Here is a 22,257-nt window from a genome sequence, read left to right as displayed (position 1 = left end):
GGTAAGGGACGCACCATTAGATTCTCAGGGGGGGGCATGGTTGTTTGGGTCAGGCAGCGAAGTAAACTCCTCAACGAAAGTTTGGAAAGTTTTTTCAAGCATCTGTATCTCCAATTATTTGAGACATATTCATATCGTGTTGCATATCACTGGATAGCTACAATACTCCCTTTACAATGACACCCCATTTGAAACAACAACATTTTTCACGGACTGAGTACCGCCTTGTGAATGTAGTGGGGTCTCAAATGAATTTGCCAAATTGACCATTATTCTGTACTCAAACAAAGCTAGCCACTAACCTCAATAGCGGGTGGAAAAACCACAGGCAGCCACAGTAGTCAGGCACCTTCTCCTCATGCTGCTCACCGACCTGGTTACACGTTACTGTGGGATGGAATTCCATTCTTCCACAAGGATTAAATGCAGGTCATTCAATGTGGTTGCCTATGGGCTTCTTTGGCACGCACAGCACGATCAAGCTGGTCCCACAAGTGTTCAATCGGGTTGAGGTCTGGCCCCCGGACTGGCCTGATGGCAGGCCATTTTGACTCTACTCCCATATTCTGTAGGTAGTCGTTGACTACCGTGGCTATGTGGGGCGAGCGGTGTCATCTTGGAGGATTGCATTAGGTCCCAGATTGTGAAGTTATGGGATTGCAGCTTGCTGTACAGAATAATGGTCAATTTGGCAAATTCATTTTGAGACCCCACTACAATCACAAGGCATGTACTCAGCCGTGAAAAATGTTATTGTTTCAAATGGGGTGTCATTGTAAAGGGGAGTATTGTAGCTATCCAGTGATATGCAACACGATATGAATATGTCACAAATAATTGGAGATACAGATGCTTGAAAAAACTTTCCAAACTTTTGTTGAGGAGTTTATTTATTTTTCAATTTTAATGCATACCTTTATACAAAGTTGGGTGGGGGAATTTTTTTTTTTTACTCATCAGTGAGGCAAAAATTTTTTTTTTCCTTACAAGTGGGCAAAGTTTTTTTTTTCCTTCTGACTAGTGGGCGAAGTTTTTTTTTTTTTTAAACTCCCATTCCCCCCTGGAAATCTAGTGGTGCGCCCCTAAGGGAAACTGGAATTCTGTTGTTTATTAAGTTTTTTGACTTTATCACTTGCAGGTATGAACACACACCTGCATTTCTTTTAAAAATGCAAAAATCAAGATTTTTTTTAAAAATTTGATAAATCAGTGAAAGTGCCTTTAAGGGGGTACTACACCCCTCGATAAATTTGCGTTTATTTTTGCATTTTTCTCAAGAACTAATGACACACTGGTAACAAAAGTTATGTATATTATTGGGGCAAGGAATCCAATTACTACACTGGAATTTCAGTGACCTAAGACAAGCGGTTTGTTTTTTATGATAAGAAATAAGGTACCGCAAGGATGTACCTCATTTTCTATCATATATACTGAACCGCTTGTCTTGAGTCGCTGAAATTTCAGTGTAGTAATTGGATTTCTTGCCCCAATAATATATATAACTTTTGTTACCAGTGTGTTATTAGTTTTTGAGAAAAATGCAAAAATAGTCACAAATTTACCACAGGGGTGTAGTACCCCCTTAACAATGCAATGAACTATTCCATTTGAAATCTGCCATACCCCTGTTGAAGATTTAAGAAAAGTCTTCCACAGAGGGAGTATGTTTTTCAAATGGAATTGGCTTGGGTTAATTTTTTGAAACCCATATTCTCTGACTCCACAACAGTAGTTCATATATTTTACGCAACTGTCTATTCAATATGTAACGCATACACCCTCTGTGGAAGACTTCAGCTAAATCCTCCACAAGGGGAGTGTGGATTTCAAATGGACCAGTCCAATACAAGCAAACAAAACAATGGATGAAACACCCGGGATGAAACAATCACATTCATACCAAAACTACTCACCGATATGCCTACGTTCTTTGGTGGTGGGCCTTGCTCTACTTGTGAAAATGGTTTATCAGCACCCCATGACTCAAAATAATGCGCTATACGTTTTGACACACGTCCCTTCTTAGTTTCTCCAACATTATTCATCTCATCGACATCATCACCCTCCTGTAAAGACAAAATGGGACAAGCAGGATAAGGCTAAAAAAAAGATTGTTTACTTGTCCGACCGACCGTCCCAAATATTCCGAATGATTTTTTTTTGTTGCTAAAAACATTTTTTTTTCCTACTTTCATCAAAAATCTTGAATTATTCCTTCAAAAAAAATTGTCTCAAAATCATGAAGTTTCTGTTCTCAAGAACACTGGTCACAAATTGAACTCCCCTATTATTAAAATTGTAAAGAAGGAAAACATGTTCCTAAATAAGAAGATAAAGGAGTTCATAGCCATTAGACAGGAGAAACAAGTCAAGCTTAACCCTAACCCTACCTGTGGTTTTTTTTTGCTATCGGAAGGGAAAGAAGAAACAAAAAAGGAGAGAAGGTAAAGAAAGAAGTCACTTGCTACCCCCGGGATTTGAACCCGAATCTAGAAACATTTAAATCATTCAAGTGTGAAGAGGACAATCAGCCAGTCATTACTGCCTGAGGAAGGTAACAGTCAGTTACTGAAAATATTAGCAGGTAAATATTTATTTATTTGCCTTCAATTTCCAAGTTTCCAAAATTTTCTTGACTTATGCTTGGCTGTATCACAATTTGCAGCATTTTTGTCAAATAAAACATTTTCATGCTAGGACCAAAAAGCTCAAGCCATAATACCCAAATTTGAATTTAACTTTTTCATTACTTCCGTGATCCTGGTACTTGCTGCTGATCGGCGATCGCGTAAAAGTGACAGGTCTCATCCCTTTGACGCCCGACAAACCAATGGGTAAACCATCTTGTTGTCAAGATCGTTGATCAGCCAATCAGTGTGAATGTTTAACATTTCTGTGTTTCCGCTTGTACGCTCAGCGCAGCACAGACCATGGAAGAAATAAAAAATTAAATTTACTTAGGCTATTTTTGTGGATAAATAGCACCTTTTAACTTCAAAAAATATTTTTATTGCATTGACAAACCAGGCCTACCTTTTGAGGTGTGACTATGAAATAAGTCTCCATGTGGTTTTCTCTTAAGTCTTCATTTCTGTCTGCGCCGTAGCCTGGTTCTACATCATAAGCCCCGTTTAAATTGTCTAGTACTGCTTGAGTAATGTGGACCTTCCTGGAAAACAAATGTTAAAAAAGCATCAGTGGTGTGCAGTAAAGACTACAGGTGGTGTGTTTATAGGTAGACCCCTATATCAAGTCAGGTGTCAGGCAAGTCACTGAGAATTTCAAGTCCCATGTCCTTTGGGAAAATGTTTGCAAAAATAATTAAAAATTGATAACATATTACAATATTGATGAAAATTGCCTTGAAGAGATACGGTTATTTGATTTCCACATTTAAAACGTAAGACCAACTTAGCCAATATTGTGAATGAATAATGTCAGTTGTGGAAATACTAAAAAAAAGTTGGCACTCACCATAATTCCACACCTCAGGCTAGTGACACATTTTGTTTCTAATAATTTGAAAATTATCATCTGGTGTGACAATTTTGTTGTAAATGAATAACTCAGACTTGCAACTTTGAATGATGGTTTTGGAAACACCAACATGACAGATGACACCACATCATCTTCAATTTATGATCAATTGGCTGTAAAATCAACTTGAAATAGTAGAGATGATAAATAATTTGTACATAACTTAGGCGCACAAAAATTAATCTTTTGGTTCTCGCTCGGAGGATTTTCATGTATTGATGACGGCAAGAGTATCATCATAAAGAACTGCTGGAGCTTTAAAACCAAAAGTTATACTTGAAAATTGAAAAAGACAAAATATATGGGCCAACTCCAAACAAATTATGCAGGTGAGGACGAGAATCAAAAAATAAATTTTATATGGCCTGATGACTCACCCTGGCTTCCCAGAGCTCTCCATATTATTGGCTAATGTGACATCATGTGACCATACATCATACTGCCATTTGCGTAGGCCTAGTACACCGCATAATACGCTTCCTGTATGAACGCCAACTCTCATATTCACATCTACTCCGGTAGCCTTCTGTACTTTCCTATACAAGACAATGGTTTAAACAAAATTCATAATTTCTGAGAATCTGAAAGTGCACACATATTATTATACTACTTTTTCCAAGAAAATTGGACCCATTTTTATATCCGAGGCTAAGATTTTTAGCCAAATTTAACAAAACTTTGTGAATTTTAAAATAAACAAAAAAATGAAAAATTTTAGCTCCAATTAGGTGAAAATGGGGTATTTAATTCGAAAAAAACATATCTAGACTCATAGTAACAGAGTTAAGGTTATTAATTATTTTAAACTGTTTTGATTTGGTTCTTTAGTAGTAAAGAGGGCTGAAACAACAACACTTCTGTAAAACGTACATAACTCATTTACAACAATAAATTAAGCAAATTAGCAAAGTATACGATTTGTAGAATGAACTTTTGCAAAACATCAAGGTGTTGTTTTTCAATAATATATTGATCTAGATAATGAAAATCAATTTTTAGGTTGCTTTGACCAACAATACCTCGTCTACCCTTAATTGCATGTTTAGGTCTTGATATTACAGACCCACAACCACACACCCAACCATACATTCAGATACATTTAGGTCTCATTATGAATAGATATTATGACTTGCTTAAGGCCCGGGGGGGGGCCTCTTGGAAAATATTTGAACGGGGGTGCTAAAAGTAGACTTCTGAATGTTGACCATCTCTATACCTGCATAGTGCAAAAAAACACCCGATCACTATACCTCGCTTCTATCAGTTAACCAACCCATCTCTATACCATTTTTACTGTAATGGTGACCCATCATTATATCATCAATATAACCAAAACTTACAACAGCCCATCTCAATACCATCACAGAAATAAGGGGTCATTAATATACCCAAAACAAATTCAAAATCACCCCATTGGTATACCAAAAACGATGAAAATGCACCTCAAAACCTTCGAGCATCCCCGTATACCATTTCTTAGGGAGAGGCCCCCCCGGGCTTAAGGTCTTCATACGAGCAGATCTTAGACTTACTTGATAGCTTGGCACATATCTAGACCCATAGCAACAGAGTTTATTGCATGTTTAGGTCTTGATATCGGTAGTCCAGAGACACAGTAATAGCAATCACCCAGGATCTTTATTCTCATACAGTCATGTTGCTGGATTGGACAAAATAAACAAAAAATGCAAAAAATATTAGATATTTTGTCAAAAAGTACACGATGTGCTCATTATATTGCACCATATAGCCTATAAAGCTGGACCAAGAAAATATAAAGCATCCACCTCTGTGCTGTAAACAATACTACAAAACCAGGTTTTAATTGATTTTCAATAATTTCATTGTCTCACGAAAACAATGTAGATATGGATATCTCTCTGGAATCAACAGAATATGATGGTGATATGTGTATGATTATATGTGACCATCCATCTCAAACCGCTCGTAAAGTCGGTAAATTGTATTTCGAGTTACAGTGCAAAATATGCCTAAGGGTTGCATTCATATTTACTTAATGATTGTCCTACATGTTTCTCATTTTAGTGTCAGTCAAACGCCAATCTTTAATCCTATTGTTGAAGAGGATAATAAGCTTATACTTATGCATAGAGTTAGTAAATAGCGGTAGTCTTTGTTTGCTTTGCCCAAATCCTGTTCAAGTGGTGGGTTAACTAACAATCAACAATGAGAGGACATTCCCGAACCTCGTTGACTTGGGGATGATTTGAAGTGACCGCCAATTATGACAATTTGATATGTAATACCAGCGATGTGGAAAAAGAGAAATAATGTATCACCAAAATCGACATGGACGGTCACATATTAATGGGATGACTTTATGTGTTTTCCAAATCTGGAGAATACACAGTACTATAATCTGAGACTTAATTAAATAAAAAATTCCTTTAAAAAAGGAATGGAGTGCCCAAAGGGAGCTTTGATGTGATGTGCTGAAATGTAACCGTTTGGGTAATTTTTTTCTTCTTTAAAACAAGCAGAATGTTTTTAAATAGAAGGAATGAAGATCATTTTACCATTTCGGTTACTGATTGTTAGACAATGGTACATCATGGGGGTGTTCAGTGGCGGATCATGAGCAGTCAGAGGGGGCCAATTTGAGAAAAACTTTAGTTAGAAAATGTGTGAAAATGAAGGCCCAATTGAAGCCACTCATGGACCATTATTCACTATTACTGTAGGCGTAATTATTCAGTTATTGCTTACGCATATAAGTGAAGGGGTGTTCAATACAGAAGCGAAAAGAGCCCGTAAGACTAGCTTGCATCTGTATAGTCATCTGTCAATCAAACTCAGAAACAATTTGTTGCCACGGTTGAAATTTATGAAGGCCGCAGCCCGCAGTAAAACAATGATTATAAAGAGTTTAACTTCAACACTACACTATTTTTCGCTCACCTGGAACGTTTTCACTAGTTCGACTAGCATCTTCGCAATGCCCGGGGGGAAGGGCACTACATCATAACATCCTATGACATCATTCTGTCAATCATATGACGTCATCAGTGAAGGATATCTCGATCGTAGACAAGATATCATCACAGCATTACCATCTGCTGAAGACTCTAGTCGAACTAGTGAAAACGTTCCGGGTAAGCGAAAAATAGTGTAGTGTTGAAGTTAAACTCTTTTAATCATCTTATCTACCACTACGTATGAATATCCACTTGTACAGCAGTAAAACAGTATGCTTTATGGTTAATTTTGCACCTTAAAAAATATAAACATCTCAAAAGTTAGGTCATTAGGAAATTTCTGAGGCACCATATCAACAATGCCTATTGTAAAAGTGACCATTTTCCATGAATCCTTATCCTCGATGCAGGCAACCTTTCCTTTTAAATGCTATTTACCAATCACAGGCTGTATGAAGTTGATTGTCAGAAACAAACTAGTATCCTTATAACTCTGGCTCTGATTATAACCATTCTGGGACACCTTGTAGTGCCAACCTTTCTTTAAATTTTAATGCCAAAGCCATTGAATTCCAAATATTCAACAAACATCACAATACCACATCCTCTTGCACATTCTGTATAATATATTATTCATCCATACCTTACTTAATAGTAACTTTTAACCTTTCATGGCTTATTGTAACGGAAGTGGATATTGCACCCCACGTTTATTTTCAAGCCACTACTGTACTTTCTGCAGCTTAAGTTAAAATTTCACAAACATGAATAAGTATGTTTATCAAACCAGTGTAATGGTCAATTTCAAAATGCTCTAATTGACAAGATTTAGAAACAAGTGAATATATTTCACTTTTTTTCAGCCCACAAAATTAATCACATCAAAAATTATCACTTTTACGCAACTGGATCATGAAGGATGAGCTGCTAAGACAAAATGAATATTTATGAGTTGACACCTTATTTACTATCAGGATAAATGAAAGACACATTTCAGCGGCACTAGTGACATATCACGCAGAGGCCTGTAAGTATGGCTGTTACAGTTGAAATTCATCCCCCCTATGAAATACATGACCTTAATCTCCCACACAGGGGGTGTAGATTTCAAATGGAGTCACCCATTCAGGTAACCCCATTTGAAATTTATACTCACTGTATTGGAGATTAAGGTCATGTCTTCCATAGAGGGTGTATGGATTTCATCTGGAATAGCACACAGCATGCCTAGGTCTACAACCTTTTGAGCAGCTTCTTGAGGTATTCATTCAAGAATAAAGAAGTTTTTTTGAGCGAATCCATTTGGAAATTCATTACACTTGCAGTTCTGATCGGTCTTGTGGCTCTTGTGACACCAACCTGTGACTCAGTTTTTGATATCCACAAAGGATTTCAACATTCACGCCATTGTCAATGATTGTAGCAGTGTGGAAAGTATAGTACTAATAGTTGTAAGAAACTCATATCAATGCAATTTCAATTCCACCATTATTGTGGTTCTCAAGATATATCATATAATATACAAATAAAATTTGCCCCATATTTTGGAACTTGATGCAGGAAGTAAGACCCACAAATCTACAAGTTCATCAGATATTTGCTGCTAAAATTTACATAGCCATTCTTAACCCTAATGCCCTAGCTGCTTTTTGGCAAGGGGGAAGGAAAAAAGGAAGGAAGAAAGAAAGAAGAAGAGAAAACTTTTTTTTCTCGGGTGCGGTTTTGAACCACCGACCCTTCTGGCGCCAGACACGTGCATGGGCCTACCTTGCCACAGGGGTGTAGCTTTGCCGGCCAAGCTTTTACGTGACCATATGACTGTTCGCATGATGACGCAATTGCATCACGTGTGATACCTGCCTGTGCATATGCTTTGTGAACTGTGGTTTTTTGTTGTTTGGTACGGTTATAGGGTTAATATGCACATACGTATATGGGGAAAATTAAGTGATTCTTAATTAACACAAATGGAGTCATCAATGCAGGTAACCCCATCTGAAATCCACACTACCAGTGTAGAAAATGAAGGTCATGTCTTCCATAGGGGGTGTATGGAATTCAACAGGAATAGCCCAATGTTGATGCAATTTTTTATAGCATATTGTCACCAATAAAATAGAGTTAAAATATTAAATGGAACAAATAAAAGTGGATTTTGCACAACAAAAAAATTATTTTGCTTCTTTTTCCTTGTGTCACAGGTGCAGGTAACTCACAATCATTGGAATATTACAACTATAACCTCCTGGTAATTGGAATTGGGGAAAATATCTTGGTTGTACAAGAGGACGAATTGTGCACATCTGGCATGTTCCATTAAAAATCCACACTCCCCTGTGGAAGATTTTACTGACACCTCATTCCAGTTGCATCTTATGTTTCATCCAGCGGTGAAAGTCCTCCCCATTGTGTTCAGTCACAATGGTTAATTATGTACGGAAAAAAAGGCTGTTTTAAAAGTTGCAACTGAGTCCATAGCACTAGCAGTCAGGCTTTCTTGAACAAACACATGAATAGACCTAGTCTACTGTAGTGGACCATTTAAATTTATCATCCATCTGACCATGGAAAATCCACCAATCCTGCTCTGATCCAACAGCCAGCTATCCATGAGAAAAATGTTTTCTCTGGGCAGGGCAGTCACTGGGATCGGGGATGTGTTGTTTTTATGCATGGAATGGTATGAATTGTTTAAAAAGGAATGCAAAACAGTCTAGAATAGATCTGGCCTACTGTATTGTTTGAAAGTTGACATTGTGACTGAACGCAATGATGTGCGATGCTATAATTTGGTCCATATGTGTAAAAACGCTACGTATCCATACCTTTTTTTAACATTTGCATTTCGTCAGATATTTTTTTATTTATTTAAAGAAGTATTAAGGAGGAACTTATAAGTTGTAGACCCTATAGCAAGCCCTAGTGTCAAATCGCAAGCAGTTGACTTGAGGCAACTTTGTCATTGTGTCGCTAGTCACAACTGGATGCTGGTAGCAATTGTGTAAACGCTACCAGCATTGAATCACTAGTATTGTTATTTCACTCCAGAAAATTGATTTCAATTCTATTCAAATTCAATTCTTTCTACACCTGGAGTCTTGCTATTCAATTCCAATTCAATCCACCTTGCTTTAGAATTAATTCAATTTGATTCCAATTCAATTTTTCAATTTCAAAATCATTTCATTTCAATTCCAATCCAATGCAGTGAAATTAACAGCTAATCAATTTCAATTCAATTCTGAGCATTCATTTCAATTCCAATTCAATTCCAATTCCAATACAGTTGCAGGTTTTGTTAATTGACCAAAGGCACACTGCAAAAACTGTCTTGAGATTGAACACTTTTTTGTCCTCGATTTGTAAACACATGTAAAATCTAAACACAAATGTCAAACTTCAAAACATCAAATGTTGTTAAACATTTAAACATTTAAAATATCTAAACACAAGGCATCAAATTACTAAACATATTTAGCATAGACATGTTTACAAATCGAGGACAAGATGGTGTCTAGAATGGTGTTTAATATCTAGACAGTTTTTGCAGTGCATGTTTTAAATTTTACTACCAATTTTATAACACTTGAGTCAGCAACACAAAGTCAAAATCAAGTACACTACTTGTCATAAAAGCATTTCAACAGAAGATACTTTTATATTGTTATGTTAACTCACTTTTTACATTCAAACAAAGCGAGTGATCCTTGACCTCTGGGTCCTATTTTATGAAACTTTTGAACTTCTTAGTTCTTAGGTGATTGATTTCCTAATATTTGTCTTAACTTCATGTCCACCATGCACATTATTTTCTAAACTTAATGTGTGCATGTGGTACGATCGATAATGGGACCCTGTCCCCACACTGACCTCAATGTCCAAAATCAAGGTTTTGATACTATAGATAGCCCCTAAGTATACTTGTCTCCTGCTCCTAAGATTTTACACCCAAAATCCTTGTACTTTTGAAAAAGTGTGAAAAAAAAGCTGTCAAAGATATAAGCATTTCCTTTAATGATTTTCTCACAAATTGTTTAAATGTACAATGACTTGTGAGCATAAAAATTTGGAGCTTGAGATAAATAGGGGCTTTATGATTAGTGCCAAAAGAGTCTATCTTTGGCAAGTTGGGGGGATATTAGTGTCTTTATGAACATAGAACCTATAATTTTTCCACATGACATTGACAAGAGAGACGGTAGATATTCTTCTAAAGAAAGATTTAGAAGAACTCCAAAAAAGTCTCAAAAAGTTTAACTATACCTGTGTATGAGAAATGATATCATACTTTTAATTTTCTTCAATATATGTGTATTTTATGCTATCATTTTAAAATGAAAGCTTTCCAGAATACTTAGTTGCAATATATTTTGTAACACTATTGATGCTAAATTTTGTGTGTCTCTTGTGTGAATAGACCTGGAAGTGTATCAGAATTCAGAACGGGGAAGGGCACTTTTTACAGGTGGAATGATCTGGAATCACAGACATCTGCTTGTGAATTGAAATGCTGAATTGAAATCAAAGCTGAATTTCATTTCAATTCCACTTCATTCTTCATCACTCAACATGATTTCAATTCCAATCCAATTCAATTCTTAATTGCTCACGATGATATCAATTCCTTGAAACAGGTTCATCAGGTTTGGTAATAACGAAATAAACAGGTTTTTAATTTGTCAAAACCAGTGAAGAAACTTACTATTTCTTGCTGACAGTTTAGTCAGTGCACCACTGACTTTATCGAAGCTTGTTGATGTTGTGATCCAACAGCTGATGACTGGCGGGAAGTTACTGTTACGTCACTTCAGGTAGTGATCTTAGTCCTACTCGCAGTCTCCAAGAGAGGATCATAAACATGACTCAGATTGTAGACCCCCTCGTCTCTGGGGACCCCCTCGTAACTTCCCGCCAGTCATCAGCTGTTGGATCACAACATCAACAAGCTTCGATAAAGTCAGTGGTGCACTGACGAAACTGTCAGCAAGAAATAGTAAGTTTCTTCACTGGTTTTGACAAATTAAAAAACCTGTTTATTATTTTGATATCAATTCCTATCCAATTAAATTCATGCCCAAGCCAACTCATTTCGATTCCAATTCAATTCCAATGCATTGAAATGAAAATCGCCCAAAATTCATTTCAATTCAATTCGATTTCAATGCATTGAATTAACATTAATCACTAGCGATTTTTGAATCGCATACTGTGAGTGCTAGTATATGATATGGACTTAACACTGTACCAGGTATGATCTAGTTCCATTATGCAATGGATTTGTGAAAATAATGCACAATTCAAATGAAGTATTTAATGTTGTAAAAGACTTTTCAAGTGAATGTCTGAATTGGATTATCAGGGAATATTTACCAGAGGAAATCTTAAAGGGGAATGAAGGGTTCTTACCCTATTTATTGGTCAGACTGTGAAGCATAAAGCATCACACTGCATGATTCCACAGGGGACACTTGTATTTCAAGTTGTATATCACCCTGCGTATAATGATTTTCAAAAAATACCCAAAGCAAGTATTTTTCATTGATGTAAAATGAACCCAAAGCAATTACACACTTGTTTTCTATAAGCAAGTATATAAGTAGTCGAGAGCCTTTTTTGGCCTTTGGCAATAGTTTTTTGGGGTGACCTCCCCCATGGCTCCCACTCCCCACTAGTTACGAGCCTGCATCAAGCTGTTGGCAGAGGATACAGGACTAACAGGACTTGATATCCACAATTATTGTGTGCTGGTTAGAGCAGTTTGGAGAGCCATTATGGGAGTCTGCAGACAGTGAAGGATTTAAGCTGTCAGCAAGTCAGCAGTTGCTGACAAGGCCCCCTTACTATTTTGATTTCGGGCCCCTGCTTTTTTATTCTTTTTTTTTGTTTTTTTGCTTTTATTTCCTACAAAGTACAAGGTTCTTAATAAAAAAATACCCAACTTCTTATTGATAAGTAAAAGCAAAAGTGACCTTTGCCAATTTTGGCCCAGATATTCAAAGTCAATGGCTCCCACTGCCCAAGAAATCGACTGACCTACTTTACAAGCAGATATAGCTATTAATTAACCAATATATAATTATATATAATTGCATTCTAACAAGAAAACTATAAGAAGATGTATTAAGACTTTATAAATCAATTATAGGTCATAGAATATCTGGGGGGTACTCAAGTCAAAATTTTCGGCCGAATTTAACCAAAATTGTCTTCGTTTTTACAAATTTTGCCAAAATTTTGAGAAATTTTTGAAAAAAGGACCCATTCATATACCAAAATAGGCTTTGAAAAAGGGGTCATTGATATACCAGAAGGCCAAAAATGCTACCCATGTTTGCGGCACATCCCCGTATTGTACTGAGTACCCCCCCTCTCGGGTAGCATATCTAAAGCTTAAGGTGGCACACAGGATCACTAATTATCCATTTTTTTTCACCTCATAACTCGAAAACTATTTATGGAAAGTATATAAAAGTATACATTTTTTGAAAGGAAATGAGCTCATAAATCCAATTAAAATGTCAGTTTGGGGCCAAAAAGTATCATTTTCGAAAAAATCCCAAAAAACGGCTTTTTTGACCAAAAATTTTTGGTCCGCCATAAAAAATTAATTTGAAAACCAAAAACTGTAAAACATGAATTTTATTAATTTAGACAAATAAATCTAGAAAGTGTTTTTTTATTTTTTCGAAATTTTGCTTAGTTTTTAAAATATGGACAAAACATCAGTAAAAACGTGTGACCCATGTTCAAATTTTTGAATCATGGGTGATAAAAAAAAAGCCCTAATTTAAAAAATGAAAAAACACTATCTAGATTTTGGCCATATCTAAACGTTTGACTTAAAAACTGACCTCAGTGATGCTTCATTTAGACGCTATGACGGACCAAAAATGGTTAAAAGTGGTCAAAAATGAACTTGCCGAAAATCGCGATTTAGAAAAATACAGTGGATTTTAGGTCCATTTTTGAAGATTATTCCATAAATATATAATCCTGTGACTTGTGATGTTTGGTCAAGTTAGAAAATGACAAGGGGCGTCCAACTGCAGCAGATTGGCATTTTTTTGGTGATTTAGAAGGTAAAATATACAATATGAAAAAATTATCCGTGCACATTCGGCAGATGTTTATCCACATGGAGTAGCCATTTTATTTACTTCAGTCTTGTTTCCATGGTGCAGCAGAGCGCCCGTCAAGGCCGCGGCATCGCGTCGGCGTCTGAGGAGCGACTGGGCGCGCGGACAGACAGACAGGTTACGCGAATAAGTTGCACAGTTCATGGTCGTGTTGCCGCGAACGAAACCATGATTATTTAAGCACAATTTTGTCCTGTTTTCCGTAAAAAAAAAAAAAAAAAAAAAAAGATCATGCTCTGTATTAAAATTTGCGGACATCAGAACATTAAAAGTAACATAGATAGCAGATAATCAGGAAGTTGTATGAAATGAAGAATAAATTGAGACATAGGCCTAATCATGATAATTGCGATTTCTGTTTTTAATTTTCATAATTTTGCTTTATTTTTGCTTGATTTTTTGGTGTTGACAAATATTGCATTTTTATGTTCATTGTTCTTTTCTGAACCATAAACATGATGTTGTTACTACTTGTTGCTTTTTCTTGAGAGGCACCACAGCGGCCCGTCCGCGCCAAAGATAGGCATTTTAACGACCGTTATAGCTAGGCCTACCTACATCACAGGAATCCCAAGTAAAATTTTAAAAGATTCTGATGTGTCGCATTACTCAATATTCCGTTTTTGTTATTGTAATTGTTTGTTGTTATCATATTTTATTTTTAACTTTTTACGGAATATCAAACACGCATTACAAAAGTCATAGGCCTATTATAGGCCTAAAGCCACAATAAAGTTGTAAAATATTTTGTACCGCATAAAAAGTGAATAAAATACAACAACAAAAATAAAAAAAAGTGTGTCTGTTGTTGTTTTCAATCAAATAAATGTGTAAAAACTTCTTGTAAAACGGACAAAAAGTAGGCCTATGTTAAACGTGTAAAACACGGAGAGGTCACAAGAAAACTGAAAAACACGGAAATTGACATATCCTAACAAAACCAAATTTCAAAAGTAGAAAACGGAACACTTATGGCTTTAAATTAGATTGTGGTTTATGCAGTAGGCCTACCGTATATAGGCATCATGCTATAAAGAGCGTTTTAAAACACTGCAGTTTACCTTTTAAAGTATGCAGAAAACGTTATTATAAACGTGAAAGTTGAAAGCCAGACAAACATTGCAAATAAAAAGGCATTCGCCAAAACATTCGCAAAAAAAGTGTTGTAAAACCAAAAGCCTTTATCGCAATCATGGCATATGGTAGACCTAATAGGCCTACTAATGGAAATGTAGTTAAAATGGGTTATGAAAAAAGCACGCAATTTGCGTTTTTGATTATATTTCTCGTTTGAAATTATTATTTAGCATTAAAACATTCATGAAAATGCTTTCATAAACGCGTGCGCGCTATATGCCGATTTCGAATATCGACATGTTTGACATAGAGTTGTAGGCCTATGCCTATAGATGGTCGATATGATGTATTGAAATGTCAACGTTTTTGACATTGCGTTAATGGTCAATCAGGAGTAGGGAACGTTTGAAAACGAATCTTAAATATCCGTGTTTTAACTTTGAATCATTATTCAGGGCCTTAGGTATCTAATATAGGCCTACGAATGAATGAATGAAATAAAACAAATTTGTAAACATAAATAATAAGCCTATTATGATGTAGGCCTACTATACGGGCTAAGTCTAGCCTACTAGCAAAATATTGAGGGCCTACGTTTTCTATCGTATCTATCAGATTGCGTCATCATTAGGCCCTACAGGGCTTCTTACGGGTAACTAGGCCTACTTCTTACAGATAAATTTCATCTTTTCAAGTTCAGAATGAAACATGAAAAACAAAACAAAAACAAACAAAAAATTCACTATTATGTTCATATAAATAAAAACCCTATAATTTATACCACTATATCAGCACTTTTTGGCGAAATTTATCGAGTAGGCCTACTGATTCTGGGACGGGGACGGTGGTGGTCTGTTGGCCCGCAATGGTGCAAACTTTACCTACCTTAATTGGAAGAGATCAATACGATAAACGGTAGTGATCGCGATTGGCGACTCAAGCGCCTCAATCAGCAATCACCTCGCCCATCCAGTTTACCATGTGTGCGTGTCTTTGCTAGTTGTATCGCCGCAGATGCAGCGTTCGAGAACGCCGATCTATTGCGGAAAACAATGATTTATTTGCTTTTGCATTTTGACTAATTTTTAATGAAAAAGGGTCTTTAAAATAGCTTTTCTTATGGTTCAAATTTTAAGATTTCTTTAAAATCTATTAATGACAAGATAAAATACGATTTGAAGATGACATTAGTGATGAAAACTCAATTTTGGCCATGTAACACTTTAGTGATCCTGTGTGCATCCTTAAGATTCAGGTAGTCAGGTTGCTATACAATTAGATATCATTGTTACTCCGGATTTTACTATATAAGATGCATTATACGCTATAGAAAAATGCTTTTAGAGTTTGGTTCCATTTTTAGGTATCCATCAATGTCTATTGTTATGTGAGACTGACAATGAAATGCATTATTTGTATTTTTTACATTTAAAGTTCGCCTAGAAACCAAGGCCAATATTTAAAAGTCTCCTCTTAAAGTAAAAGTATAATATCTCGTAATTATGCGACCCTGTGTAATTTGATATATTTATTTCTTATCATTGTGTAAGATCATCTTTTTATAGCACTCTTTGCTCGATCAATTATAAAATCAAATAACTAAATATTAATTTTTTCTCAATACTTTACAACCCTTATTTACAACCGCTTAATTTCTCTTGTCACTCGCTTCTCCCTTGCCCCTCTCCCTCTTTCCTGCTCTCATTATGTAGGTAGTGCATTGCACCACCTATTTATTGTCGAGCAGGCGAATCTACTTCTTCTTCCATTTCTCTCATCAAACCCACTTTTAAAATGCTATGTACTATGCCAGACGCTTGCACCGATTTCGACCATTATTATGTTTGTGAGAAGTGTGTGAAAATATTGGATCCAAAACATAATAATGATAAAATGGATGCTTTACGCCCAATATTTATTGGTTTTGATATGAGTTTTAAAATATTGGACTAGTAAAACTTATAGCTCGACCAATAAATATGCATGGGCTCAATCGATCCAATTTTATATCAAACTTGGGCACAAGGAGGAAGACGCATTGACCCAAGCTTAACCCTATTCTATTAAAATTAGAGGAGAGCATGGCCTAGCGGTTAAGGCATAGGACTGTGAACCCAAGGCTCAAGGGTTCGAATCCCAGGTCCGGCTCTTTGTGTCCTTGAGCAAGACACTTCACTCTACTTGCTTAGTGCTTCGGAGGGCACTTTAAGCTGTCGGTCCCGTGTACATGCATATTTTCTCACATTAAGTGTACACGTTAAAGAACGTCACAGGCTATTCGAAAAGAGCAGGGGATCATCCTGGTCATGTTGACTGTACTTCAAAATACACTCATCTACTCTATGTTCCAAAGTAAAAAATAAGTACAGCTTGTGATAATCTTGCGATAATACTCATACATATGAGAACCAAACTTGGTCAGATGAACCACTAGCCTAATCTTAATATAAGCTGTACATATAGCTTGGGGTCAAAGTTTATGCAGGGGTTAATAGAGGTGATTTTGTGGAAATCTTTAAAATGTTATTCCTATTCTGGATTTTTTCAGGAAATTCACTACGCCCCACCCCTCAACGAATCTGATGGCGCACAGCTTCTTGGAATTTTCCCATGATAGTTTGTTATAGCTGCCACTTTGTTTCACGGCTGTCCGATTTATAAACCAATACAAATAATACTACTACTACTAGTTAACAACCACTTTTGTACATTATTATGTTTTGATGGATCCAAGTTGTGATAATATTGGATCCAAAACATAATAATGATAAAATTGGATGCTTTACGCCCAATATTTATTGGTCTCGCTGTGAGTTGTAAAATATTGGAATCGACTACGCCTCGAACAATATTTTAAAATTCATAGCTCGACCAATAAATATGGGCTCAACCGATCCAATTTTATATCATAATCTTAACTAGATGATTTATAAGCATGTGTACATTGTTCCTTGATCTATAGATGAGTTGAACTCAATGTTAATCAACAAAGGCAAGGTATTGATATATTGATATGCTTGATCGAACTGCATACAACCACTAAAATGTTTAATAGCCTTATTGTGATGTGGCGGGAACAAAATATGATGCGCGCGCATACTACCAGGCAAAAACAATGGAAATTGTGATGATGCGTGCGCATACTGCCAGGCAATGACGTCAAAAGTCAACTCATCTATATGAGGCCAAGAAAAAGAAGATGAAATAAAAGTAATCACTCTGGCAATGGGTGAATTTGACACCTTTCTTTGCAAATTTTCTAATACGGTGGAACTTAACCCCTCTCCTTTAGAATCCACCAGAACCAAGAAAAGGCTGTTTACTTCATGTCATGGATCCGCTTGTCTGAGAGGGCCACACGGGCTACTTTGCTGACAGGACATTTACCATGAATCCACCTCTGTCTGCAGATCGATTACAAGTAAGAGTTGACCTTGGCAAGCCCGTAAGTAAACACCCAAATGTTTTCAACTATAGCCATTTGGCTTTTAAGTTCTTAAGTCACATTTTGATAGCATTTATATCAAATTAAAGCAGATTATGATTTTTATCATGATGAAAATAAAATTGAAAATTGACTTTTCATGATATTGTTCTTATTTTGTTTGATTGGGTCACTAGTTGACCTTTCAACTTTGACCTTTCAAATTGCTTTCTTACCTCAGCTAATTGATCAAATTTTCCAAACAACTCATTTAGTGTTTTGACTAACTCCTTCGGTGTGCACTCGCTGGCTAATGCTGTAAACCCTACAATATCTGCATACAAAATACTGCAATGAAAGAAAACAGAAGGAAAAACTTGTTCAATTTACAAAGTCTTACAAAAATATATAATTCTACATTCATTCAAATCTATCTTCTTGGCTATACCACCACTAATATTGCAAAATCTTTATTATCTGCATGGGTCTGGGGCAATGCACAAATCACATGTATTTACGCATTCACACACTTTCCGTACCCCTTCAAATGCAAAGAGAAAAGTCCAACACATACAAGAAATCAAGTTTGGTTAATTTGTGAATAGGTTGTGTATACATGAAGATATAAAAATATCTGACATTATCAAACAGAAGCTTCTCCACTTTCAACAACATATGTGTGTACTGTGATAACACTTGCAATCATTTCTCTCCAGTATTAGTAATAAATGTTTACATGATTGGAAACTGAAGAAGATCATTGCATCTCATGATAACAGAGGGGTAGATAACCCATACATGGAGCTCCAAAAGTCTGCAATGCCACCACCTCAAGAATATATGGACCTGAACTTGACTAGTGAACAAAGTGGCAGAGGTGGAGAGGAGAGAGTAAGACCATGATGACAGTGCTGATAATATAGAATACGAGGATGTTGAGTAGATAGGTCACATATGTCTACCCTGCAAACACAAATATTGTTTACCACGTTATCAAAGCTTATAAACAAGTTTCGTTTATGGTCAAAACATTTGAATAACATTTAAATGTCTGGTTATATAAAGGACATGAAAACGTTTTTAAAACATTTTAAATGAATAAGAAATAACACTACAACAGCAGTTTTAAAATGTTGTCAAAATGTTATTGCTAAATATTTTTAGCAAACATTTTCACAAAATATTTTTACAACGCATGATAGAATGTTTTGCATAAAGTTTTCAAAAATGTTTTCTTGATGTTATTCCCTTATATAACCTGACATATACATATTTTCTGTTAGCTGGGTTATCTGCTTAATAGTGCAACATTTTTAAACAAAGCTTCTAATGGTGTTAAAATTGATCTAAACACTTATCTTTTCATTTCTGAAAAGTGATAATTGGATGGGAAAATGCAGTTTTTGTGATTTTTCCATTTATTTACCAACATGATCAAAATAGCTATAACTTTGAAATTAAAATTAGTATGAACTTCACATTTGCTGTGGTGAATACACACCACATGTATAATCAATACCTGTTAACCAACAAGTCTTTATTATCTTGATGCAATATTTTTTGGGAAATGCATTATTTTGGTGTTTTTCTTCTATTTTGGCCAAAACAGTTAATTGTACATGGTAGAATGTGAAACAATTAAGATATTTGAAATAAAAATGTATTACTGATACTCTCTACTGTCTTTTACAAATTTGTGGAGATGAAAAAATCACATAAATAAAGGCTAATAAAGTATAGGCATGAATACATGGAGCTGTGTGAACCTTCTACATAATTGACCCTCTCACTCTCAAGTTTTTATGTCAGAAGATTTTAATTTAAAAATTACATATGAATACAAAATGCACAGAGGACTAGCATAAAAGTGTTTATGCACTGCAAAAAAGTTGGTCAAATCTTTCTACCTATTTGGTTGGGCAAACTCTTTTACTTATTTGTTGGTCACGGCTTGCCCAATAATAGTTAAATCTAAATTCTTATTGGGCAACCTCTCATTTTGACCATTTATTTATCTTTATTTTACTACGAGAGGAGTAAAGTTGGTTAAGTTTTTGGCCACTTAATTTATATACGACTGTTGTGCAAAATAAATCACATCAGTTGGGCAACTTTGTAGTAAATTGCGTGAATTACAAGTTGTTGGGCAAAAAGATGTAAAATGTTGAGCAAAGTTTTCGATCATGCGCACTGTTGTCTTTTCATTGAACAACAGTTGGTCAACATTCGCGCGGTTCGGTTCTGGAAAGCACATTTTCGATCTCATCGTAAAATGGCGGATGACATGGGTGCTGGCACAGCTAATTGACACCTTTAAAGGTGAGTTTTCTCTAAATTAATTATAAATACATACATTATTACACGGTGTTACTTGCCTCATTTCATTCTGACCACTGTGTATGAAAAAATACTGAGAAATTTAGTGAAGTGTTTTACGACATGTACGAGTCAGACACTTGATATGCATGCATAGCCATGCATGCATGATGGCAGTCTGTACTGAGCAGTTAATAAGCTTACGTATCAGTTTTTTATTAATCAATCAAGTATTTGAAAATAACTTCACTAAATTTCTCAGTATTTTTTCATACACAGTGGTCAGAATGAAATGAGGCAAGTAACACCGTGTAATATTGTATGTATTTATAATTAATTTAGAGAAAACTCACCTCACAATTGAAAAATATTTGCCCAACTAATTTGGCAAATATTTTGCTTAATAATTAAGCAAAAAATAAACCAACATATGAACCAATAATGTGTAAAATGCCCAACAGTTTAATCAAATTTTGTCCAACAATTGGTACAATCAACTATTTGCCCAACAGTTTTATTAAATATTGCCCAACAATTAGTGAAAAATATTTACCCAACTATGTTGGTCAAATATTTTGCTTAACAGTTATGCAAAAATAAACCAACATATGAACCAATACTGTGTAAAAATGCCCAACAGTTTGTTCAAATTTTGAACAATAATTGGTAAAACAAATTGCCCAACTGTGTTGGGTAAATACTTTGCCCAATATTTGAGCAAGTTTTTGTAAACCAACTGTTGGTCATAATTTTTGTACAACTCTTGTTGGTCAAATTTTGACCAACTGTTTCATGTGTTGTATATAGACCAAACTTTTGGTCATTTTTTTGACCAACATTATTTGCAGTGTGGCATCTACCAGGCTAGCACAAAATAACAATAATGGGATATGAAAATGAAAACAGAAGCACTAAAAATGAAAAAAAAAAAATGGCCAATGCATTGTTCAGATGGGTGTACAAAAGTATGAAACATTACATACTAGTCTCTTACTCCCCAACAGTGTGAAAGTAAAGTCTTTCCATAGCTATAGATTGCAAGCCATGTCGTTTCCATTGGGCTATTACAGTTGAACTCCATACACCCCCTGTGGAAGACATGACATTAATCTCCCACACAGGGGTGTAGATTTCGAGTCATCCATTTAGGTAACCCCATTTGAAATTCACACTCCCTGTGTGGAAGATTATGCTCATGTCTTCCTTACGAGGTGTATGGCGTTCAACTGGAATAGCCCATTAAAAATAACTCAATAACCTGAAAGTATTTTCACAATGTCATATTAAGGAAGTAACTTTTTGTGATATCTTATGAGGAAATAACATGAATAGAACACAAAAAAGCATAACACTTTCATTTTTTTATCATTTTCATTAAGAAATGTATTACTTTTGTTATATTCTAAATAAATCAAGATCATCCAACCTATAGTCATTTAAACATAAGTAATCAGGAGATTGAACTTGTTTGCCAGTTTTGTTTGGGGTTTAACATCAACATGGAGTCTACTGCTGTATTTGTGGTAGGATTGCTGGCGCTTGTCATAGTCAATGGCTGTCATGGACAAACTGTGCTTATGGATGTGACACACAGCGTGGATAGTGAATTTGGACCTGTCGTTAACATCTCATGCCATCCAATAGTTCCTCCTGATGAAGCCCAGTTTTCATGTGACTATTGGACATTCAATGATAATTTGCTGATTGTTTGGCATCTCTGGTTTCTGCTTAAGTTAGTGAGTGGTGATCCATCAAGGTACATAGTAGAAGATACTGAGAGCTTTACCATTAGAAATGCACTCAAAGAGGATGAAGGATATTATACATG

General features: G+C 35.6%; 1 protein-coding gene across 2 annotated transcripts in view; it reads right to left on the bottom strand.

Annotated features, from left to right (window-relative positions):
- The window catches only part of LOC140136295 (adenylate cyclase type 2-like), a 253,283-nt gene that overhangs the window by 43,093 nt on the left and 187,933 nt on the right, over positions 1-22,257 (bottom strand). For both annotated transcript variants that reach the window (XM_072158020.1, XM_072158021.1), the window contains exons 4-8: positions 18,350-18,461; positions 5,073-5,200; positions 3,918-4,076; positions 3,037-3,172; positions 1,917-2,069 (exon numbers count right to left, since the gene is read on the bottom strand). In XM_072158020.1, coding sequence (XP_072014121.1) covers positions 1,917-2,069; positions 3,037-3,172; positions 3,918-4,076; positions 5,073-5,200; positions 18,350-18,461 — 688 coding nt within the window. The remainder of the gene's footprint in view (positions 1-1,916; positions 2,070-3,036; positions 3,173-3,917; positions 4,077-5,072; positions 5,201-18,349; positions 18,462-22,257) is intronic.

This window comes from Amphiura filiformis, chromosome 16, assembly GCF_039555335.1.
Source record: "Amphiura filiformis chromosome 16, Afil_fr2py, whole genome shotgun sequence".
Classification (NCBI taxonomy): Eukaryota; Metazoa; Echinodermata; class Ophiuroidea; order Amphilepidida; family Amphiuridae; genus Amphiura; species Amphiura filiformis.
This window is presented reverse-complemented; position numbering and strand designations above follow the sequence as displayed.